General features: G+C 42.5%; 2 protein-coding genes across 2 annotated transcripts in view; one reads left to right on the forward strand and one right to left on the reverse strand.

The window, feature by feature from the left end:
* Positions 1-11,101, forward strand: part of LOC134670420 (F-box/LRR-repeat protein 4) — a 40,318-nt gene extending 29,217 nt beyond the window's left edge. The window contains exons 9-14 of the mRNA XM_063528268.1: positions 617-772; positions 2,121-2,286; positions 3,391-3,576; positions 6,192-6,261; positions 7,126-7,300; positions 9,890-11,101. Coding sequence (XP_063384338.1) covers positions 617-772; positions 2,121-2,286; positions 3,391-3,576; positions 6,192-6,261; positions 7,126-7,236 — 689 coding nt within the window. The 3' untranslated portion in view covers positions 7,237-7,300; positions 9,890-11,101. The remainder of the gene's footprint in view (positions 1-616; positions 773-2,120; positions 2,287-3,390; positions 3,577-6,191; positions 6,262-7,125; positions 7,301-9,889) is intronic.
* Positions 11,102-14,139: 3,038 nt separating this feature from the next.
* LOC134669856 (multiple inositol polyphosphate phosphatase 1-like) lies at positions 14,140-18,900 on the reverse strand. Its single transcript, XM_063527474.1, has 7 exons — positions 18,742-18,900; positions 18,357-18,505; positions 17,581-17,859; positions 16,983-17,081; positions 16,412-16,621; positions 15,001-15,248; positions 14,140-14,404 (listed from the first exon to the last, which is right to left on the reverse strand). The coding sequence occupies exons 1-7, from the start codon at positions 18,893-18,895 to the stop codon at positions 14,140-14,142; spliced, it is 1,404 nt and encodes a 467-aa protein (XP_063383544.1). The 5' UTR covers positions 18,896-18,900.
* Positions 18,901-25,101: the final 6,201 nt, after the last annotated feature.

Below are 25,101 nucleotides of genomic sequence, written 5' to 3' on the forward strand. Positions count from 1 at the left end.
AAACAGAATAAAATAAAGATTTAAATGGGGCTCCCATACAACAAACGTGATTTTTGACCAAAGTTAAGCAACGTCGGGGTCAGTACTTGGATGGGTGACCGTTTTTGTTTTGCTTTTTTTTTGTTTTTTTTTTTGCATTATGGTACGGAACCCTTCGTGCGCGAGTCCGACTCGCACTTGTTAATAATACATACCTAATATGGTATGTATTATTAATGTATGGTATGGTACTTTGAAAAATTGACTTAAAAATAACAATAAATAATTAAAAGTGACATTATACTTTAAATAAATACCTACTTATAATAAATAGATGCTAACATATATTGTTGTAATGTAATGTAACAAATTGGACTCGAAATAAAAGACTTTTTTATTTATATTTTATTTATTAATATGGTACTTTAGCATTTGTTCCATAAAAGTAGTCGGACATGACTTACATAATTATCAGAGCCCGGAATTCTCGTAGCATTTTTGAGCTGTCAAAGGGACTTCTCGTTTATCGACTTCCGATTATACATATGTATATCGATAAATATTCATATAGCAGAGTAGGTACGAGTTAACTTTGAAAAACCCCATATTCACAGTATATTTTCTCCACTGCTTCCAGAGTTATGCCTTCGTTCCGTAGTCGGCTGCTCTGACTGGCAGTGCCTCTCTTCGCTCACAAAACTCAAACGACTAGACCTGTACAGGACAGATATAACGACGACCGCGGCTGTGGCTATAGTCGTGTCCAATCCTGAACTGCAACACATCAATGTCGGTAAGTATTTAATATTACTTGGCCTATTGTTTAGTGCCTTCGTTCTGTAGTTGTTCCGACTGACAGTGTCTCTCTTCTCTAACAAAACTCAAACGACTAGACCTGTACAGGACAGATATAACGACGACCGCCGCTGTGGCTATAGTCGTGTCTAAACCTGAACCAACACATCAATGTTGGTAAGTATTTAATATTACTTGGCCTATCTGTCATTCTGTACTTGTTCCGACTGGCAGTGTCTCTCTTCTCTAACAAAACTCAAACGACTAGACCTGTACAGGACAGATATAACGACGACCGCCGCTGTGGCTATAGTCGTGTCCAATCCTGAACTGCAACACATCAATGTCGGTAAGTATTTAATATTACTTGGCCTATTGTTTAGTGCCTTCGTTCTGTAGTTGTTCCGACTGGCAGTGTCTCTCTTCTCTAACAAAACTCAAACGACTAGACCTGTACAGGACAGATATAACGACGACCGCCGCTGTGGCTATAGTCGTGTCTAAACCTGAACCAACACATCAATGTTGGTAAGTATTTAATATTACTTGGCCTATCTGTCATTCTGTACTTGTTCCGACTGGCAGTGTCTCTCTTCTCTAACAAAACTCAAACGACTAGACCTGTACAGGACAGATATAACGACGACCGCCGCTGTGGCTATAGTCGTGTCCAATCCTGAACTGCAACACATCAATGTCGGTAAGTATTTAATATTACTTGGACTATTGTTTATAGTTATGCCACCGTTCCGTAGTCGGCTGCTCAGACTGACAGTGCCTCTCTTCACTAACAAAACTCAAACGACTAGACCTGTACAGGACAGATATAACGACGACCGCCGCGGTGGCTAGAGTCGTGTCCAATCCTGAACTGCAACACATCAATGTCGGTAAGTATTTAATATTACTTGGACTATTGTTTATAGTTATGCCACCGTTCCGTAGTCGGCTGCTCAGACTGACAGTGCCTCTCTTCACTAACAAAACTCAAACGACTAGACCTGTACAGGACAGATATAACGACGACCGCCGCTGTGGCTAGAGTCGTGTCCAATCCTGAACTGCAACACATCAATGTCGGTAAGTTTAGTTAATATCACTTAGGGCTAATATTTATAGAGTTATTGGCTCCGTACTCTCGTCGCTCACTAAACTCAAACGGCTGGACCTGTACAGGACAGATATAACGACGACCGCCGCTGTGGCTATAGTCGTGTCCAATCCTGAACTGCAACACATCAATGTCGGTAAGTATTGGCTAAGTGTGGGTAAGAGGCCTTGGTCACTTCTTCTTTCGTATATTTTACTTGAGTTTATAATATATATTTATTTATTTTTATTTACAGGCTCATGCAAGATGATATCAGCCATGGACGAAGTAGCGATAGCGCTCGGCATGAACTGTCCCGACTTGGTCTCCGCGGACTTTTGGAAGTCCTACTCGCTGACCCCCACCGGCATCAGGGCGCTCGGCAGCTGCAGGAAGCTGCAGGAACTTGACGTCGGATGGTGGTAAGATATTTATGATACTTAGGGCCACTTGCACCATTCACTAACCGGGGGTTACCACTACCCACCTGAGAGCTCACGATTGTCGCTCTCACTAGCCAGTGCATACTCAGTCCCCTAGGCCGAAAGCGGCTAGGACAGGATGATGAACCCGGGGTTACCATGGTTACCGGTACAATTTGACACTGGGTTAATAAGAGGAGATGGCGTTAGCGGATGAGAAAGGATGTCAGAGCTCAATGAGGGTGCGGAGTGTTAGGGTCGGCAACAACGCGCTTGTTGGAGTTGCGAGCCCTTGGCATGAACTGTCCCGACTTGGTCTCCGCGGTCTTTTGGAAGTCCTACTCGCTGACCCCCACCGGCATCAGGGCGCTCGGCAACTGCAGGAAACTGCAGGAACTTGACGTCGGATGGTGGTAAGATATTTATGATACTTAGGGCCACTTGCACCATTCACTAACCTGGGGTTACCACCACCCACCTGAGAGCTCAGGATCGTCGCTCTCACTAGCCAGTGCATACTCAGTCGCCGAGGCAGAAAGCGGCTAGGACAGGATGATGATGAACCCGGGGTTAACCGGTTAAACCGGAGTTACCATGGTTACCGGTACAATTTGACACTGGGTTAACAAGAGATTGCGTTGGCGGGTGAGAAAGGATGCCAGAGCTCAATGAGGGTGCGAAGTATTAGGGTCGGCAACAACGCGCTTGTTGGAGTTGCAGGCGTCCATCTCCATAGGCTAAGGTGACTGCTTACGATACGGCGGGCCGTATGCTTGTTTGTCACCGACATATAAAAAAAACTTGAACACATTCTACCCGAATCGGTGGGAGTACAGACAGGGTCGTGAGGAGGAAACGAGAGGTCTCTGGTTCTTTGCCCAGCTGTGGGACACTAAAGTAACCTAATAAAATTAAAATAAAACACACTAGTGTCTGTGCCACTAGGCTCTGTGAGTTGAAGACAACAACTCAGTTGTGCTGTTCGAATCGTAAAATTTTACAAGTAAAATTGCATGTGTGGTGACCTCGTGCTTGTAAAAGCTTCGTAATGCATGTATGTGTGGTCACTGGCACGGTATTTCAGTTTTTTTTTGTTTGTTCCAGTCTCCAAGCCGGCGGTTCCGGCGAATGGCTAGCCTGGCTGAACGGCGGCGAGCTGCGTAAGCTATTCCTAGGCGCCTTACGCGGAGTGTGTGACAGAGACCTTAGGAATCTGCTGCCGAGAGTCCCCAAGCTGACGCAGCTGGACTTGCTGGGAGTTAGGGCTGTTACTCCTGATATATGTGGCGCGTAAGTATCTTAGTACAAGTATTCTACGGAGTTGTAGTATTTCGTGTGACAGGGGCTTAGGAATCTGCTGCCGAGAGTCCCCAAGCTGACGCAGCTGGACTTGCTGGGAGTTAGGGCTGTTACACCTAATATATGTGACGCGTAAGTATCTTAGTACAAGTATTCTACGGAGTTGTAGTATTTTGTGTGACAGGGGCCTAGGAATCTGCTGCCGAGAGTCCCCAAGCTGACGCAGCTGGACTTGCTGGGAGTTAGGGCTGTTACACCTGATATATGTGACGCGTAAGTATCTTAGTACAAGTATTCTACGGAGTTGTAGTATTTCGTGTGACAGGGGCTTAGGAATCTGCTGCCGAGAGTCCCCAAGCTGACGCAGCTGGACTTGCTGGGAGTTAGAGCTGTTACACCTGATACATGTGACGCGTAAGTATCTTAGTACAAGTATTCTACGGAGTTGTAGTATTTCGTGTGACAGGGGCTTAGGAATCTGCTGCCGAGAGTCCCCAAACTGACGCAGCTGGACTTGCTGGGAGTTAGGGCTGTTACACCTGATACATGTGGCGCGTAAGTATCTTAGTACAAGTATTCTACGGAGTTGTAGTATAGTGTGTGCTTAGGAATCTGCTGCCGAGAGTCCCCAAGCTGACGCAGCTGGACTTGCTGGGAGTTAGGGCTGTTACACCTGATATATGTGACGCGTAAGTATCTTAGTACAAGTATTCTACGGAGTTGTAGTATTTCGTGTGACAGGGGCTTAGGAATCTGCTGCCGAGAGTCCCCAAGCTGACGCAGCTGGACTTGCTGGGAGTTAAGGCTGTTACACCTGATATATGTGACGCGTAAGTATCTTAGTACAAGTATTCTACGGAGTTGTAGTATTTCGTGTGACAGGGGCTTAGGAATCTGCTGCCGAGAGTCCCCAAGCTGACGCAGCTGGACTTGCTGGGAGTTAGGGCTGTTACACCTGATATATGTGACGCGTAAGTATCTTAGTACAAGTATTCTACGGAGTTGTAGTATTTCGTGTGACAGGGGCTTAGGAATCTGCTGCCGAGAGTCCCCAAGCTGACGCAGCTGGACTTGCTGGGAGTTAGAGCTGTTACACCTGATACATGTGACGCGTAAGTATCTTAGTACAAGTATTCTACGGAGTTGTAGTATTTCGTGTGACAGGGGCTTAGGAATCTGCTGCCGAGAGTCCCCAAGCTGACGCAGCTGGACTTGCTGGGAGTTAGGGCTGTTACTCCTGATATATGTGGCGCGTAAGTATCTTAGTACAAGTATTCTACGGAGTTGTAGTATTTCGTGTGACAGGGGCTTAGGAATCTGCTGCCGAGAGTCCCCAAGCTGACGCAGCTGGACTTGCTGGGAGTTCGGGCTGTTACACCTAATATATGTGACGCGTAAGTATCTTAGTACAAGTATTCTACGGAGTTGTAGTATTTCGTGTGACAGGGGCTTAGGAATCTGCTGCCGAGAGTCCCCAAGCTGACGCAGCTGGACTTGCTGGGAGTTCGGGCTATTACGCCTGATATATGTGACGCGTAAGTATCTCAGTACAAGTATTCTACGGAGTTGTAGTATTTCGTGTGTCAGGGACTTAGGAATCTGCTGCCGAGAGTCCCCAAGCTGACGCAGCTGGACTTGCTGGGAGTTCGGGCTGTTACACCTAATATATGTGACGCGTAAGTATCTTAGTACAAGTATTCTACGGAGTTGTAGTATTTCGTGTGACAGGGGCTTAGGAATCTGCTGCCGAGAGTCCCCAAGCTGACGCAGCTGGACTTGCTGGGAGTTCGGGCTGTTACGCCTGATATATGTGACGCGTAAGTATCTTAGTACAAGTATTCTACGGAGTTGTAGTATTTCGTGTGTCAGGGACTTAGGAAACTGCTGCCGAGAGTCCCCAAGCTTACACAGCTGGACTTGCTGGGAGTTAGGGCTGTTACGCCTGATATATATGACGCGTAGTATCTTAGCACAAGGGTTTAGCCTCCCTCACATACTTTGGACCCGCCAAAATAGACTGATGATAACTAGGCATGGCAGCTGTGATTCTCTAACATACAAATGGGGTTGGAAAGATTCTCCACTCTGCGAGTGCGGTCATGAAGAGCAGACCACTTATCATATCTTCCAACGCTGTCCCCTCCACTCGTATTCTGGACCAGCTGAAACTTGGACTCGGTCACGCCTAAGTTGGTTACCTGGCTTAGCGACCTCGAAGACTCTGATTGTCCTTTAGGCATGATGTGACATAGATTAGGAATCTGCTGCCGAGAGTACATAGGGCAGCCATTCTCAAAGTGTGTTCCGCGGAACCCTAGGGTTACGCAAAGCCTCTGTTCTGTTGGGGTTCCGCGAAAATACTTGTAAGAAAAAAACCAGCTCTTCTATAGGTATATCTGGTCCACAGTGATGAACGAAAATTAATTTGTGGCTCCGTCAAATATTTCGCTTGTCAAAAGGGTTCCGTCACAAAAAAAGTTTGAGAACCGCTGACATAGGGTATTAGGGCAATCGCACCACCACACCTAATATTAGTAATGCATCGGTATTATTCTGTTTTTTAAGTATTTTAAATTGTGTTCTGATTGGAATATATTTATTCACAGGATCTTAGCAGAATGCCACGAGCTGAAGCTGTTGGATGTCAGTTTCTGCGATCAAATACAAGAATCTCAGGTAAACTATTTTATTTTTATTTGTATAAATATTTCAGATCAGAAGTCCAAATTCGGGGTTTGCCAGAGAGCTATGGAGCGCAGCATATTAGGTGTTAAATTAAGGGATCGAGTCCGAAACACCACGCTGCGCTCTAAAACTCGGATAATGGACGTAGCTCGGAAAGCGGCTAAGTTAAAATGGGACTGGGCTGGTCATGTCTGCCGAATGCCGGACGACTTGTGGGCCAAGTTAACCACAGAGTGGGAGCCCCACGAGTCTAACCGGGGAGCCGGCAGGCCTCGTCGGCGATGGCGGGATAACTTGGACTCCTTCTTGAGAGGAGGAGATATTGCACTAAATAGAGACGAGTGGAGAAAGAGGGGGGAGGCCTTTGCCCAGCAGTGGGACACAGTGGGCTCTGAATAGTATAAATATTTCCTTTAATTAATAAAATAATCGAATTTTATTTATTATTTTTTTATTTATTTTATTTGTATAAATAATATGATCATTCTTATCATTCCTTTAAATGAAGCCGAATAACATATATTTATATGGTAATTGACCATTTTACCTTGAATTTTTTGGACATTGACTGTAATGGTGGAATTTTATCACATTTTTTGAGAAAAACACTACTTTGGTCGGAGGCATTACCGGCCAATGGCCATATGGCATATGGATGGTGTTTAGCAAAAATGAGTCATCCCACATCTATTTTGCAATAGAATGTCAACTTTAAGTGTCAATTTTTAGAGTTGACATCTTATTGAAAAATTAATGTGGGTTGACACGTTATTGCTTAACAGCATCCATATCCCATCGGCGGCAAATCCCATTTTCCCGGCATTCATAATGTATTCTTATTTTCCCACGTTCCAGGTACTAGAGTGGCGTGAGCGCTACCCCCACGTTAGCATAAAGCGGTCCTTCCAGTCCGCCACATTGACTGCTACTCCAAACCCTCTATTTCTGGCCCCGAGCCTGGAATGATGTTGCACCGTATGCCCGATGTTCGTGCTAATGAAGAAAATGATGGAAATCTATTCATTTTTATGTAGGTGTTGCAAGTAATATATATTTTTGATTTTAGGGAAAAATAATAGGAGTCCATTTAATAACTGGAAAGTTTATTTTTTTATTTAAACGACAACATTGAGTTGAGAAGAATGAGCTAAATTTACCTTTTCAACATTTTTAAATTTAACATTCATGGTAATTACTGCATAAACCGGTGTTTTTTTTTAAATATGGTACACTTGTAGTAACTACTAAAACCGGTATTACCTACCAATATGGTACACTTGTAGTAACTACTAAAACCGGTTTTACCTACCAATATGGTACACTTGTAGTAACTGCTAAAACCGGTTTTACCTACCAATATGGTACACTTGTAGTAACTGCTAAAACCGGTTATTCCAATATGGTGCACTTCAAGTAACTGCAAAACTCGGTTTGCTAATATGGTACACCTAGTAACTGCATAAACCGGTTTTTTCTGTTAGAGATATTTTGTTGATTGATACGTCCATTGTTTTTAGATTCATGATTAACTTTGAGGTGCAATTTAATCTAGTTTTAAAAAGGCTTCTATATTAATTAAATACAATAACAAGAGACGCTTAGCATAAGGGATTTCGTCCATTGACTCGTTTCTATCTCTATCGCACGCGCTTGATTATATTGCTGTCCCGCTCGTAGCCGTCACAAAATTCCTCGTGCTAAGCGTCTCTTTTTTAGTAACGTAGTGTGTCGCGCGATTGCTTAAAAAGAGCTTTTAAAAAGTTTATAATGTAGTTAAGCCTAAATGTTAAGCAAATTCAGTCAGATATATTTTTGTATTAGATATGAGGTTTATTGGAAGTTAATATTTTTGTCGGTGAGGTAAAATTTTAGATTTATTGAGTAGTAATATATGTTTCATGTTAAATAGTTAGAGTCAGACCAAGAAAAGTCTGCAGCGGATTTGATAGCCCACACAGTGCAATTGTTATTTTAAATGTCAAACTTCTATGAAATTATGACGTTTAAGTAACATTTGCATTGCGTGGGCTATTAAATTCGCTGCAGACTTTTCTTGGTCCGACTCTAGTCATGAACTGCTTTAGTTTTGTATGTGTATGTATATTTTATTTATGTGTAAGACTCGTTGACAACCACTGCGCACGAATAGATACACACTCCCATGTGTAGCGAGATAGAAGAGCGAAAAGTTTTCTTGTATCACCACAATAATTTGGTAAAATATGTTAACAAAGAGAGGACACGAAAACGTTTATAATCATTTAAAAAAAAATGATAATTTGTAAGTAAGTAAGTATTCGAACGGTCTCATAGCGAAGAGTCTCGACCAACACCTAGAGTGACTTTCGCTGGGTGGTTGGATCAAGGGTCAGATGCAGAAGCAGGCAAGGCTCACTCCGCGATTTCGTCGTCTCGCTACAAGTGCAGGCGGCCCACACCAATTTTAGTGTCTAGCGGCAGTGGTTGCGCGCACCGCTACAGACCGGACGCCTGCTCGCGCTTGCGCCGCCTTGCGGTTATACCGGTCTTAATAGACGCGTTTTGTTAGAGAGTGAACCTTCTGTGCCTAGTACTATTATTTATTCTGTTTCAGAAGGGACACGGTGCGTATAATACGTCGGTTCCTCACTCTGCGGCCCTGACCACCGGCAATATAATTATATTTTATACGCCAGAGGGATTGGTCTTAGTCATAATAAGAAAACAAATGGTCTGAACATACGACGAATGAACTGATAGTACCTATGTATGAATGTATTAAAGACTGATTATTACAATAAATGATCTAATTGATAATGAAAATGTCACAAAATATCACAATTTGTAATGACAAAATTGTAAGATTTTAAATTGAAATGATAAAATACCTTAGTTAATTTCGTAAAGCATTTACTTACTAGATATTAAAATGTTAGAGAGTATATTTAGTGTTGGTAGGAACGCGAGTTTTTTTTGACTAAGAGCGGTTTTGCACTACGTCCGATCCGAACCCGTGAAAATACGGTCCGTAGTAGCCGTATAACTATTTCTATGGTTACGCACTAGATCATCCGATTTCTTTCCGTCATTCAACGTTTGCGGTGCGTAACTTACCATAGAAATAGTTCTACGGCTACTACGGACCATATTTTCACGGGTTCGGATCGGACGTAGTGCGAAACCGCTCTAATTTGACAAGCCCAACTCTTTACGAGATGAGACTACCTTCGCTAAAAACCTTCCGAATCGTTTAATTCTCGAGTTGAGTACTTTATTGAGTTTTTTAAGGGCAACCTCAAAGAAGTCGAGCCCGAAGTCAAAAATGTACTGAGAGCTTCAACTATGTTCATTATATTATTTATCGTCAGTGTCAACCAAAACTCACTAATTACTAAAAAAAATAATTAAACAAAAATCAATCTTATTCAGATAACAATACGGTTCACTATGGCTATTATGAACGAGTGGTGAAAATTAGTGAGTTTTGGTTGTCACCTGACGTTATATTCTATAAAAAGTACCAACGTTTACTAAGTACTTAATTTTGACGAACCAGTGTGCAATATTTAAGAGAGAAATATATATTATCGCAATAAAATAACTCAGTTGCAATACGTTTTAATATATTTTTTATCTGTAGGAAAGCGAACAAGCCGCAAATGATGACAGCTATGATGGCTGCTATGCAGCAAACATGAATATGATGACTTGATGACAATGATTTGATTGAATGATTTTTTTAATACGAATAAAACCTACAGGATGAAATTGTAACCAAGGCTCGGAACCGGTTTTTTCTTCATACAAAAAATACCGGTATTATTACGTTCTTTGATTTATTAATTAGGGGTCATCCATTAATTACGTCACACGAATTTCTAGGTTTTTTGATCCCTCCTTGTCACACTTGATCACATTTGGCAAACCCCTCCCCCCTAGAGTGACGTCACATTTTTTCTACGAAATCGCCAAATCGAATTAAGTAAGTACCTAAGTATTATTAATATTTTATCAAAATATTTTTGACCATATAAATTTTTATAACCCAAAACTGCTTAGGAAAGAAAATTAAACGAATAAAAATGATTATTGTTTTAAAAACTTGTCATTTAAATGAATAGCGAATAAAATAATTTAAATAAATTTTCGGTTACTGATGAAGTTAAAGTGATGTCACAAAGTTTGTCTCCCCCCTCCCCCATGTCACAATATGTCACATTTTCTTGACCCCCTCCCTCCCCCTAAACGTGTGATGTAATTAATGGATGACCCCTTATTTTAAATAGGACAACCTAATAATACGAAGTTGTTACCTAAATACATGATTCAGTCCTACGTAAAGAGCATAAAATAATTAAAAAATATTGGGCTAATTCGGGGTTTTGAAAAAAAAACCGGTTCCGAGCCTTGATTTTAACCACCAGACTCGCTCTGCTTAGTGATTTTATAGGTCTGAACAACTTTTATTATGGGACCAATGCCGAATCGCGAATAAAAATTTAGCTGTTTCATCAGTGGCGTAGCTAGCATGGGTGGCACCCGGTGCGGAAATTGTGGGTGTCACCCCAAAATTCAATCAAAATTGTAAAATATATTTAAAAGAGTAATTATAATTTATGTTAAATAGCTCAGGATTTACTCCATCGCTTACATTTTACATGATTTTACGAATTTTTATAGGTGGCACTACTGATGTTCACGGTCGGGTGTCACCCCCGCCGCCCCCCCCCCCCCTAGCTACGCCACTGTGTTTCATACATTCCGGCTGATGCCGCTGATTTCTATAAGACAGCCAATTTCTTTTTTCGCGATATCGGCATTGGTTTCATTGTAAAAGTTGTTCAGTATGACCTGTCAAGTCATTAATTCCACCCTGTATCTATATCATTATTTCTGCTCTAGTGAAATAATTCTGTACCTAACTTTTTATTAGGGCGTTTTCACAAAAAAATGTACTCACCATTCTTTACTTCAAAAATATAGAAATTTTTGGTTAGAAAAAAAAATTGCTGGTTATTCCTCAGAATCTAGATTAAAATACAAATGTGGCTCAATTTTTTGTCAGTTCTGTGACGCCTTTTCAAATACATTATTATGAGCCGTCACAAAAACTGGCCCATAATTTTTGTATCAATGACAACTTTTTTTTTCTAATTCGTGTTCTTGTAATAATGAAAAAAAGCCTAATTAAAAATTAGTACCTAATTTTGTTTATGGCACACTTGTTTCATAAAATAGCCAATTTAAATACAAAATGTGTCTGTATTTTTAGATGTTTTTTTATATGAACCAATAATTAAATTAGTTTGGTGTATTGTTATTTTGAAATTATTCCGGGTTTTTTAGAAAGTATAAGACACTATTTTCTCATGTCATTTAACTGGAGCAGAACTGTATTTTAAGATGTAGCATCCACTTATAATAAAATTAAGATATTATAATAACTCGAAATATGTACAGTCAACTCTAAAAATATGGGTTGTGCATCCATCATCTCAAAAATATGTCCCATAGCTCTTATGTCAGCGAAATAAGAACTATGGGACATATTTTTGAATAAGTTGGCTACACCCATATTTTTACAGTTGACTGTACATATATAGGTATTTCTGTACATATTTTATTTGGATGATATTAGTTATTAGCAATAAGTACATTGTTTTAATTTTGACCGCAATATGGACTGTATTTTGGTATAATATCAAAATTTTAATTAATTAATTGGTAATTAAATAACCTAAGAGAACGCATTTATAATATTTTTAGAAAATCAGATGTTTTTATCGCTTGTCACCATGCCTGTCTCGTTCTAACAAGTATGTAAGTGCGAAAGTGACGGGCATAGTGACAGGCGATAAAAATGGAACCAGACCCGTAAAGTTTCATGAAAAAGGGGGTCTTTAAATAAATAATATATGATATGGAATACACCCTTAAAATCTTTCGGTGTATAGAGAAAAAGAGAAATATATTTATACAATATACCAGGCGTTTAAATTTTATAAGAAATATCTATTTAAATGTTATATATTGTTAAGAATTCTACATAAGTATTTTGCTACTCGTCCAAAGTATTTCATGTACATGTAGGCTTAGCACTGGAGCACCGCGACAGTATATCGCCCGCTAGGTATACTACCCGACCTCCTCTGATTAATACAGTAAGAAAAAGACGAATAGTCTATCTTGCGGGCGAGATACTTATCCAAACAAAAGACTTTAGCCCTGTTAGCTCTTTTTTTAGGGCTCGCCTTATCTCTTGACGCCTAAAAGGCTAAAAACTTATTTTAGTAATTAAGTAGAAAAGGCTTTTAGGCCTCAAGAGATGAGGCGAGCCCAAAAAAAAGAACTAACAGGGCTCAAGTCTTTTGGATCACTACACGGTGCTCTTGTGCTATGACAATGTTGGTATTATTTTAAAAAATACATACAGTTTAGGCCCCCCCCACATCTGGCGTCTTTCGAGCGTCGGCGTCTGTCGGCGTCGGTCCAGCGCTATGGAAAATGACGTCGCTGCGCAGTTGCGTCGACGCTGCGTCGACGTTGCGTCGACGTCGGCCATAGAATTGTAGACGCCGACGCTCGAAAGACGCCATATGTGGGGGGGGCCTTAGTTTTAAGGCCTGTGCACACCGGCTGCGTGTGCGTGACGTGCACGTGCGGCATTGTAGTATTCAGATCCTTATTAGAGACGGCACACCGCTTGCGTGACGTGTGCGTATGTGCGGCTCCAACATTTTAGCGCACGCACACGCGCACGTCACGCACACGCAAGCCGGTGTGGCTCGGCCTTTAACCGCACAGAACGGTAAAAAAGGCAAAAAGAATACATGCCTTTGGGATGTCGCCATTTTTTTTTCGAACGTGACTTGTTTACATTGAGGTAAATAAGTGTAATGTAAGTAGTTGAATGTTACGTCGGTTTACAATAAATATCTACTTTTTTAATGTGACTTTCTTTTGGCGTCCTGCCTCCCATAAGTTCTAATAAACCGGTCAAGTAGTCGCGCCTTAGTGTTCCGTACCTACAAACTAGAGATGCAACGGATATTAGACCGCCGAATATTCGGCCAGCGGAACTATATCTACATTTCGGATTTTCAGGTGCGCATTCTGATGGTTTGACCTGTTCCCTAGTAAACGTTCGCGCGGACTCATTTCTAGGTCGAAATGAGTCCGCGTTCAAGTCAGTGGAATGATAGAATTGTTTTAAAATAATAAACAAGTACGATTATGACCGTGTCTGATTCTTAAATCCAATTTCATCATCATCATCATCATCTCAGCCATAAGACGTCCACTGCTGAACATAGGCCTCCCCCTCCAAATCCAATTTGTTTACTCCGAAATCAAGCAATGTTACTATTCGGTATCCGGCCGGATAGTAGGTCACTATCCGGTATCCGGCCGGATAGTAAAATTAAAGGCCGGATACCGGATAGTAACCGGATATCCGGTGCATCTCTACTACAAACATAAATGTCTTAGGTACCCATAGATTCATTAGTATCAAATTCAACCTTTACTTCAAGTCAATAAGGCACGTTTTAGGCTGTTTTTCCACCAAAACTGTGCGAGGATGCAACGGCGTTTTGCCCAAGATAAAACGGCGACCTTCGCTGACGCTATAAGTTTCACACAGTTTATTTGTTTTTCTTAAGTATAATGGTATCATACATAATAATCACAAGGCGCGGTAGGTCACCAATGCGTTGGTCAGACCTAGTCAAAAGTGCATTCAATGAACCACTTCATACATACATTCGTACAAGAAGGGTACAGTAGGGGAGGAATGGCGACGGATTGTGAAGCTTGCCACCGGCCCCTGATATGACGACCACGACCACTCTTACAAGAGTGTGACGACAAAGAAAGAATAATCACAAAACATTAGGTAGATAAGATAAAACAGATCACAAATGCAGCTTGCAGGGCGAGCAGGCCGGCCGCGGCGAGGCTCCGTGCGGCGGTGCCGGGCGCCGCCGTCGTCTCGGGCTCCGGGTAGTCGGGGCTGCAGAACTCCAGGTCGTCGTCGAAGTCCTGCAAAAGCTCCTCGAACTGCTGCCAGGAGCACCCCGCCAGCGGACACAGTTCCGTCGCCTTTTCGTTGATGAAGAACTGGACTCGGTGAGTTTGAGTCTCGGATTCCATGCATCTAAAAATTAAATAATTTAAGAAGGGTACCTACCTACTGATAAACATATAGTCATCAGTATTCTCGACATACTTGAATAAGTGGAAGTTCGGTCCAATCCAAGTATTCGTACTAAAATGAGATTAGTCCAAGGCTAAATAAGAAGTTAGGTATAGAGGGAAATGCTAGGAACACAATTTTTGACTCCGTAACTTTGTTTGGACTAGTTAGGAGATAAAACTATCAAAAGTCCCCGCCCTTAGCCCTGGTGCTGGGGGAGAGGGAGGGGTTTGAAGGTCCCATTTTTCGGTTTTTTATATCTCTGAAACTATGCAGTGACATGATGTTTTCTACAAAATTAAAGCTTATTAAATTTGCTACAAGTTTTACTCATCAAGTTTTTTGAGAATATATCTTGTTTAGTCTTCGAGATATCCGCTCTTGAATGTTTGTAATAGGCCGTGGCAGGATAAGGGACCATTTTGTGGCTTAATAGCTTTTCGGCCTGATTTTTTTTTGTGATGATGTGCCACGTTCATTAGTAAGGTCTATGCTAAATTTCAGCTTTCACCTATTCTTATTTTTGAAGAAAAAAATAACGCGGCAACGCTAGTTACCTATTTAGAACCACCATCATGTTAGTGGAGAAGGCAGCAATGAAGCTGGTGCGCCACTTGCGGGCAGGGTCTCTCCTGGCGCCGATGGCGGCGGTGGCGTCACGGAACAGGCCAAACGCCACGAACGCCATCTCCGTCATGGCGCTGTGAGAGAAGTACGACACGAGCTTGTGGCCCTCGCCGCGCGCCGCCGCCTGCATGCGCTCGCGCAGGTCCTTGAACAGGGGGCCGGCCATTCGCTGGTTCACCTGACAAAATATCATGTAAAAAAATAGCATATTATTATTACCACTGGCTATTTTAATCAGTGGCTGCTAATATTCGGAGGTTTATAATAGCTTGTCAACTTTCTATCATTTGTCATTTTGTCTAATCTTCTGCAATTAGTTAATTGCACAATATTTTTTCTGCTAACCGCTAACGGAGTAGGAAATAGCAATATAATAGTGAGTTCAGCAATAGATAGGTTACATTCATACTTAAGGAGCACACAAACTACTTCCCTTTATTCCTATGCCTACGAATAAATCTGTTATATTTGATTAATTTTTCCATTCATCTCTGTCATACTTACTGGTTGTTAAACATGAGCTTGTATCTTTCGGTGAGCGGGAGCTCGTTAGCACGTGCACCTTTATTTTCTCGCCTGCCCAGGTGCGACTAAAGGCAACTTGTACAATTTGTCACAAGATAAGCTTACATTTTGGAACGCCTATAACATAATCTTGATTTACAACAAATCATTGGAGCTCACTTGGTACTTGATGTTTACTCACTCACCCATAATCCGTAGCCGTTCCTGTAGTAGGAGTGGACGTCGTCGCGGTACTCCAGCACCACGAGGTCCTGGTCGGAGAAGGCGACGCACCAGGCGTCCTGCAGGGTCGGCGTCCACGTGCGGTGGCAGCGGCAGATCTCGTACAGCGTGTACACGTCCGAGGCGCTCAGCTGGTACGTGATGCCCAGCCGCTCTTGAACTTAGTCACTCACCCATGAGCCGTAGCCGTTCCTGTAGTAGGAGTGGACGTCGTCGCGGTACTCCAGCACCACGAGGTCCTGGTCGGAGAAGGCGGCGCACCAGGCGTCCTGCAGGGTCGGCGTCCACGTGCGGTGGCAGCGGGCAGATCTCGTACAGCGTGTACACGTCCGAGGCGCTCAGCTGGTACGTGATGCCCAGCCGCTCTTGAACTTAGTCACTCACCCATGAGCCGTAGCCGTTCCTGTAGTAGGAGTGGACGTCGTCGCGGTACTCCAGCACCACGAGGTCCTGGTCGGAGAAGGCGGCGCACCAGGCGTCCTGCAGGGTCGGCGTCCACGTGCGGTGGCAGCGGCAGATCTCGTACAGCGTGTACACGTCCGAGGCGCTCAGCTGGTACGTGATGCCCAGCCGCTCTTGAACTTAGTCACTCACCCATGAGCCGTAGCCGGTCCTGTAGTAGGAGTGGACATCGTCGCGGTACTCCAGCACCACGAGATCCTGGTCGGAGAAGGCGGCGCACCAGGCGTCCTGCAGGGTCGGCGTCCACGTGCGGTGGCTGCGGCAGATCTCGTACAGCGTGTACACGTCCGAGGCGCTCAGCTGGTACGTGATGCCCAGCCGCTCTTGAACTGCTTTCTGAAGCTATGGAATTTTGTGGTTTGAATGATGAATGAATGTGTATTGAATGAATTACGTAACCTATTAACCTAGCCTGCTATTCTGATAGCAAATCGGTTCTGTGTATGGTCGCAGTTCTATCCTAAAGAAAAGTTTGGCGACAAAACAAGGAGACTGCACAACTATTGTAAGACCAGTGCTCTGTTTATCAAAAGCTTGTAACTTGTAAGTAATACAAGTGGAAGTCCCTTTCTAACACAAGCTGTCAAAAAGGAACTTCCACTTGTTGAGTTTTTGACCGCTTTTTGTTAGAAGGGGACTTCCATTTGTATTGCAAGTCACAAGCTTTTGATAAACAGGGCAGACATGTATACTTAATACTTACGGCTACGTATTCCGCAGATTTAGCATATTCTTTCAATTGCTCTTCAAGTAAAGCACCTCCTCTCACATCATGCTGATATCTCTGGCAGTTTTCGTAAGGCTAAAACGAATAATTTATTTATTAACGAATTAACAAATAACGTGTTTTCACATAAATACGTACCTACATTTTATATTTATAGTGCTGACTAATATATGTGCGCCTGCATATATTATTAGGCACTGGTCCCACCGCGAGCTAGTAAGCTATGAGCTAGGTATCGGCTATAAACACGAACAAAAGATAAGCACTCCCGTGTAAATAAAAGAGACACGGCGATATTTATAGCTCACCGCTGGGCGAGTAACTTAGTGTGAGCTGTAGACCTCGCTGGCCAAAATGCGCCATTCGAAAATATCCAAAAACAGAATCTTATTATTCTTATAACCTGCTCACCATCACAATTCATGAGAATCGGTTGAGACATGCGAAATGCAAAAAATAGCCAGACAGTCAGACATACATACTAGAACATTTTTGTACAAGCTGATACGGAGACGCTTCGCGCTCGTTTGGTAAATTATTGAACTATTTAATGATGTTTATGGCAATAACTCACCCTGATCACGTCGTCTCTCTCAAAAGGCCCGTCGAAGGTGATGTTAAGGTTTGTTTCGTCGGTTAATCCATGCACGAAGCCCATGACGCTGGCGATGGTGCGCTGCGAGTCGGTCGGCCGGAGGTAGTAGTCCTCGGGAGCGCCCTGCACCAGGTGCGGGTAGCGCTGGCGCAGCCGCTTGGCGATGTCGAACAGCTCGTTGTAGCCGGTACCAGTCAGGTACGCTTGCGAATCCAGGATCGTATCGTTGAAAGTCCATTTGCGGAAAGCTTCAATGTCCTGACACAATAAACAACATTGCATAGCTTTTGGTTTAAAACCGATTGTAGATATACATATAGTTATATCAATGGAAGCATAATTGTTATCTTTAGCTGAACTATTTTCAGAACTATCTGTTTTGGCTCAGCAATCCAAAGAGAATCTTGGCCTCTGAAACGAGAGCGATCCTGCGCAACTTCCTGCCAGTTACTGACGCGAAGCTGGGGTAGATCCGCCGTTACACTGTCTTCCAAGCGATACCTGGGCAGACCCACCGGACGGCCACCAATCGGTCGTCCCGAGAACGCCCACTAGGCCGCCCAATCCTCTCACATTCTGAGTACGTGACCGAACCAGCAAAGTCTGCTTTCGTTTTCCTCCACCTCTAACTCCTCGATATCGGCATTTTTCCGGATCCTCCTGGTGTCGTCATCTCTCTGAATAGGTCTCAGGAACTTGCGAAAAAGTTTTCTTAAGAAGAAGGATATCAGAAAGCTACAAGGAGCACTTTATACCTGAGCACAGAGATGGCTGCGGCCGTCCTCGTGGGCCCGGATGATCTGCCCCTGGACGGCGTCGATGAGCCGCTTCATGTCGATGGAGGACGAGCCGGGATTGCGGTTGCCGTGCCGGTGCAGCGACCAAATGCTGACAGCCTCACATGCTGCAAAGCACAATCAATGATATCACGTAGAAAATCATGAGGTAAGTAGGTTTGACAATGACGAAGGATGGGTATACATTCAAATTTTATATTGTACATTCAAAGTTCTGTCCATGTCTTTTCCAGACATGGCAGCAAAATTAAAGCTAAATAGTAGTAGGATTGGAGGATTTGGACATAGGAACCCACTGACTTATTTGCAGGTATAATAAATAAAGTGGTCGTATTATACTCACATTCAGGGTCAGGATAGTCCCTTATGTCCCCGCGGATAGTTTCGTAAGCAGTTTTGGTGGAGTGCAGGAGGTTGGGGCATGGCCGGTTCCAATAGCAGCTCTCGCTGGCTGCTCCGACCAGGCTGATTAGACTGAGGACGAGGATTGAGATCATGGTTGCGAGCAATAAGATAAGTTGCACAAAAGATCCCTATGGGTCGAAGTGTATCCGCAATCCCCCGAAAACAATAAGATAAGATGGTTGCGAGCACGCCGATGCAGGCGCGGCTGCAGTATTATATACCCGGTCGCGGCCTAATCAGCGGCGCTCGAATTTAGGATTACTAATCGGTGATAATAATATCTTTGGAACTAAAGCTTTTCAAACACCAAGGCTCTTGTCCCCGCTACTTAAATGACGCTACTAACGGCTACCTAGCATCAGTTTGCTGGTCAGCTAGCCGTTGGTCACTTTATTTAAATACATAATTTGTGTATTTACAGTGAATAAGGTGAGGTATACAACATGTTTTATGTTATTTATGCTATTATTGTATCACAATCATGGAAATAATAAATTGATTAGTACCACCTACGCATTCGATAAATAATCGACAACATACCTACGTATTTGATCTCTTGCAATTATTTTAATTATTCTATTAACTTCACTGTTGCTTACAGTTTAAGTCTTTATTAAGTTTATACGTACTTAGAGTATATCTTATCTTCATCTATGTACCTAATTATAGTAGGTAAGTTCCTATTATCACATTTCCTCATAAGGCTCTCTCTTTGGTCGGTTCCTCATGTCTGAGGATCGTGGTCAGTATCAGGGTTGCATCTGGTGCGGATGATCTGTCTCCACCGGTTTCTGTCCAACGCGTCTCTGACGACCGTGTAGAAAGCAGAGGATGACGAGTCTTTAACTTGATCGGTCCATCTTATTGGTGAACGACCGCGTGATCTCCTGCCTTCGTTCGGTGTGTCCAATCACAATCAGGACCCCTATTCGACAAGCGACGTTTGACGTATCGTGTTGATCTCCCGTTGATGTGGGAAAAATCATAAGTTCTCGAATACGTACAATGTCAAAATTTGACATTAACAATCCACAGTTAGGGTGACAAGCAAACCAAACCGAACCACCCTTAGTTTAGAGTTGAGTTTTGGTTGTACCAAATGATATTATCCACCGTTGATGGAATCAACACTCAGTATGCAATAAAATCAACTGTTGATTTGACGTGGATGCGAAATCTGACAGTTGTACATGTCGAATTTGGCCTCAGTTTTTCCTAACTTTCGTCGCCTCCGCGCACTGTGTGTCCGAAATATGACAGTATGCGCTGTTGGCATTTGGTGGATAGACAAGTTTTCACTCGGAGCTGGGTTAGGATTGATGCATTAGTACGTCTCGCCGTCCAAGGTACCTACTCATAAGGCTACACACACACACTATTGTGTGCGTAGCCTTATGAGCCAAATAAATGTGATAATGATAATGATCGAACAGTCACCGTCACGCTTGTTACACTCACTGCAAATGTTTACGCTGGCGTCATTTTCGGGACTTTGCTACCAATTATTAACCTAAAAACTGTAAACAATTTACGAGTTTATTTCAACGGAACATCAACATATACAATAGATATGGTGATGTTTAGCATTTTAGTTGGAATGGAAAAACCGGGCAAGTGCGAGTCGGACTCGCGCACGAAGGGTTCCGTACCATAATGCAAAAAAAGGCAAAAAAAACTGACCCCGCCCGACGTACGTTTGTTGTATGGGAGCCCCACTTAAATATTTATTTTATTCTGTTTTTAGTATTTGTTGTTATAGCGGCAACAAAAATACATCATCTGTGAAAATTTCAACTGTCTAGGTCACGGTTCGTGAGATACAGCCTGGTGACAGACGGACGGACGGACGGACAGCAGAGTCTTAGTAATAGGGTCCCGTTTTACCCTTTGGGTACGGAACCCTAAAAACTGCTATGCCTTAAGAGTTCGCAGCAAGCTCGGCCGAATTCCACCTTGCCATAAAACCGAGTTTCGTTGTCATTTTAAAACTACGTGTTGGATTGTAATGAAACGAGCGAAACACGTCCTTATTCATATAAAACGTATGTTCCCAAAATCCCTACAGCCTTTCATATTAACAGGCCAGCGTACTCGCAATTTTGTGATGGCATAGAGAGGCCTATATTTAAAAACCAAAATCCGAATATCTATAATACAAATCCAATATGAATCCCTGCGTTACGCTCGCACGCAATGTACCTAAAGAAACGTTAGAGAAAGCAGGAGTACCTACGCATCGAATATACGTTTCTAATAACATTTTGATGGCAAAACTGCATACATAGAAACAAGGTCCAGAGGGCCTACCGCGAACCACGTTCGACATGTTGCCTCCCTGTCACACTTACATACGAATTTACTTGTGCGACAGAGAGACAACACTTCGAACGTGGTTTGCGGTAGGCCCTCGGATAAGATTTTGTTTTCCAGCGTGCGACTGACGAGTCAATTTGCTGATAATCGAATAAGTTCAGTCAGCTAAGCCTTTTTTGAAACGCAGCTGATATATTCGTTTGTTCTAGTTTGTTTTGAACGTTGGGACAATGCAATCAAAGTCATCATCATCATCATCATCTCAGCCATAAGACGTCCACTGCTGAACATAGGCCTCCCCCTTGGACCTCCATTCGTACCGGTTGGAAGCGACCCGCATCCAGCGTCATCCGGCGGCCTTAACAAGGTCGTCCGTCCATCTTGGGGGTGGACGTCCTACGCCTACGCTGCGCTTGCTAGTCCGTGGTCTCCACTCGAGCACTTTTCGACCTCATCGGCCATCTTCTCTGCGCATTCTATTGAATAGATTATCGGCCTGCGTATTGTTTGTTCCGCGTAGCGAATATCAATAATAATTTCACACCCAACTATCCAACAGTGGCCCTGACCTGGGGCCTTACCCCTTCTTCCTCGCGTTATCCCGGCATTTTGCCACGGCTCATGGGAGCCTGGGGTCCGCTTGACAACTAATTCCATGATTTGACCGGGCCTTACCATGATGTCCTTATTGCGATTCTGTTTAGGACCTAACGGGACGGCGTTATGTGACTTAGGTATATAGCTCCGTCCCTTAGCAATTTAATGGTAAGGCCCAAGGTTAAGATGGTCGGCTCTTTATCATTTGTCACCATGTCTGTCATGTTCTAACAAATTTGTAAGTGCGAAAGTGACGCATGGCATGACAGGTGATAGAAATGCGACCATGATACCGCTTCTGTAGGGCTAAGATGGTCGGCTCTTTATCATTTGTCACCATGCCTCTCAAGTTCTAACAAGTAAGAAAGTGCAAAATTGACGCATGGCATGACAAGTGTTAAAAATACGACCATGATATTCGTGCTGCAAGCCTATTATGGATCGCTTTATCCACATTTATCCACGTGATAAAACAACTGTCACTTTTTAACTCTGTGGGATAGAAAGAGACGGACACCGTTTTATCACGCTGTCACGTAGACAAATTCGACCATCATATCCGTACTGGAAGATGCCCGGCAAACGGATAAGATACACCCAAAACACAACAGAATAATTGTAGGTATAAGAGTTATTTCCCACTGACGTCCAGTTTTTTTTGCGGGTACGGTTTTTTGCAGGATCCAGTTTTCTGTAGTATGCATGCAGGATCCCGCAAACAGAATCCTCGTGTGAAAGTTACTATACTACTAAAACGAGAGCCTGCAAACAACTGGACGTCAGTGGGAAACAGCTCTAAACCTAAGAGAATTGAAAAGCATTTCGTACAAAATAAGTAGGTATACTCAGCAAAATGACCACAAAGATATTGCTTTCCTCAACCGATCGGCAAAAATGCCTGCTCAATACAAATTGGAATTTAAATCGGTACCGAGTTGTCTCTGCTCATAAAGGCTCTGTCCAGTTTGTATAAACGAGTGCATCCAATAAGAACATGTCACGATCATAACGTGACGGTGCAAGCGTAAAGATTTTGCGGGATTCACAGCGATTTTGTTTTACTCATACTCTAATAAAACAAGCCTACGTCACAATAACATGGCCGCTATATATAGCGCTATCGCATATTATCATATAGCGCTGTCGCATGATGACGTAGGCTTGTGTCAGTCAGATGACCTAGAAAAGACTGGAAGAGAGTACCAGGCGGAGTATATTATTATACCATGGTTTCACTACACCACAGAATAAATAATAGTACTACCGTACAGAAAGGACACTTACTACCAAACCGACACTATCCCTTTCGGCTATTTAGGGTTGTCAAAATTCAACTCATTATCTTATCTGTGATCGTGCACGCAAAAGGACGTAAAGTGATGTCAACCCTAATAATTACTTGGAGCAATGCTGAGCCGAAAGAAGCCGAGTGTCTCCCCACTGACTATAACACCTTATAAAATAAAGTCGCTAGCGTTAAGGTAATAAGAATGATAACTCTATTCCCGGAATGTTAAGGTTATCAGAACTTTTTGACTTCAAAGTGTACTAAATTTTAAGCTTAGTAGGTAGGTATATCCTGATATACATGTGTACAATTAAATACTGCTATTACATATTATGTTTCAACAACGAGTATCAACTCCTCTGGCACAACTCACTATACGCGAGTAAAGTTACCTGCGAGATAACCTTCCAAGTTCCAACGACTTTATACGACGATAATATTTTCGGCTCATATTAAAAATAGGCAAATTTTGTATGATGGGATTGATGGCCTTACGAGGCTATTAGGTAGAAGTGCCATTTTTTAGAGATATTTGAATATTGTACACTTCCACACTCTGTTATATGACTTTTCAGTGAAAGTTAGCTTAGCAAAACTAACTGTACCTCTAAAAAGTCTTGGTGAGTCCATGAAATATTGTTACAATATAGTAATTACTGACAACCCATTTCTCACAAACAATAAAGATTATTTATGATTATGAAAACCTCTTTCTCCTACCATGTCTTACAAAATAAGTGGGATATTCTCCCGCTTTCAGTCTATGCCTTGCACCCGCCCCGTTCGCGCGATGCGCGATATTTTCCTTTTCCAAGAGCGCCGCCTATGCGATATTTCCGCCGGCAAATGAAGCTATTCAGCTGTTTGCATATATGTAGGAACGTAAATACCTACTTTCATAGTATGAGGTCTATTCACATAGTAATTTCTTGTTATCAAACGGTCGCAGCGGTCGGTCAAAGCACAGAATAAATAATAGTACTAGGTACAGAAGACTCACTCTTTAACAAAACGCGTCTCTCACGATCAGCACAGATATGGCCGCTAGGTGGCGACAGCGCCACGCGCGGCTTATGGCAAACCCCAAAATTGGGGCCGAACGGATGTACTTTTAGCTACCTGTAGCAAAGCGACGAAATCGCGGAGTGAGACACGCCTGGTCAAAGGTCTTAACGAAATGTCTCTCTTGACAGCTGACAGGTCATGCCTGTTACAAATTACATACATACTCTAGGTCTCAAGAACGTACCTACGTACGTACAGTCAGCAGCAGAAGTTGCTATGCGGGTGAGGTGTTCAAAATGACCTTGACATTATTCTCTTTACAATAAAGTCGCGTCAAGATCATTTTGAACACCTCGCCCGCTTAGCAACTTCAGCTACCGACTGTACGTACGTACGTAGTAGGTAGAGTCTGTACGGAAAGAGAAGAGTCGTGGAATGTATGGGGCTCAATACATTCCACGACTCTTCTCTTTCCGTACAGACTTTACTCATTTGATTTATAGAAATGTTACTATTGACAGCTGACAATAATATAGAATAGAATAGAATAGTAATTATTCGTAAGCACAAACAATCGAGACAATGCATAATAAAAGAGAAAACAGAAAATAAGATTAAAGTGCCACGAAATGGCCCCATCTCAGCATGTTGCTGGTGGCTTCCGGCGCTGATCTTCCGATGAGACCTTCAAGTGAAAAGAATATGAAAAGAATCACGGAATGTAACAGAGAAGAAGAAAGAGACAAAAATAATGTACCTACAGTAAATAAATAGTTACATAAGAATAAAGTTACACAGCAAGAAGATACAACATAATTATTATATATATTAAAAATTAAAATTAAGATATATATATATATATATATATATATATATATATATATATATATATATACTTACTTAACAAATACATAACAAGAAATGTATCTGAATAAGCCTTTAGGACTCCAACACAAATATTAAGAGGACTCGCTTGAGTAAACATTTTCATTTTACGTTGCTCATTGGTTCTTCAGTTACAACTGAATTTCGATGAAGAATGCTGTAAAAATATTATTGGAACTTTTCAGTTTTCACATATCAGGTTTTCAGTTT

The sequence above is a fragment of the Cydia fagiglandana genome, chromosome 13, assembly GCF_963556715.1.
Source record: "Cydia fagiglandana chromosome 13, ilCydFagi1.1, whole genome shotgun sequence".
NCBI lineage: Eukaryota > Metazoa > Arthropoda > Insecta > Lepidoptera > Tortricidae > Cydia > Cydia fagiglandana.

What these genes read in the sequence shown, in the direction of transcription:
- LOC134669856 (XM_063527474.1), bottom strand. Translation starts at nt 18,895, where the DNA reads ATGATCTCAATCCTCGTCCTCAGTCTAATCAGCCTGGTCGGAGCAGCC. An exon ending in AGAGAGACGACGTGATCAGG is followed by an intron (nt 17,082 to 17,580) that starts GTGAGTTATTGC and finishes TATTCGTTTTAG; the next exon opens with CCTTACGAAAACTGCCAGAG. An exon ending in AATCTGCGGAATACGTAGCC is followed by an intron (nt 16,622 to 16,982) that starts GTAAGTATTAAG and finishes AAAATTCCATAG; the next exon opens with CTTCAGAAAGCAGTTCAAGA.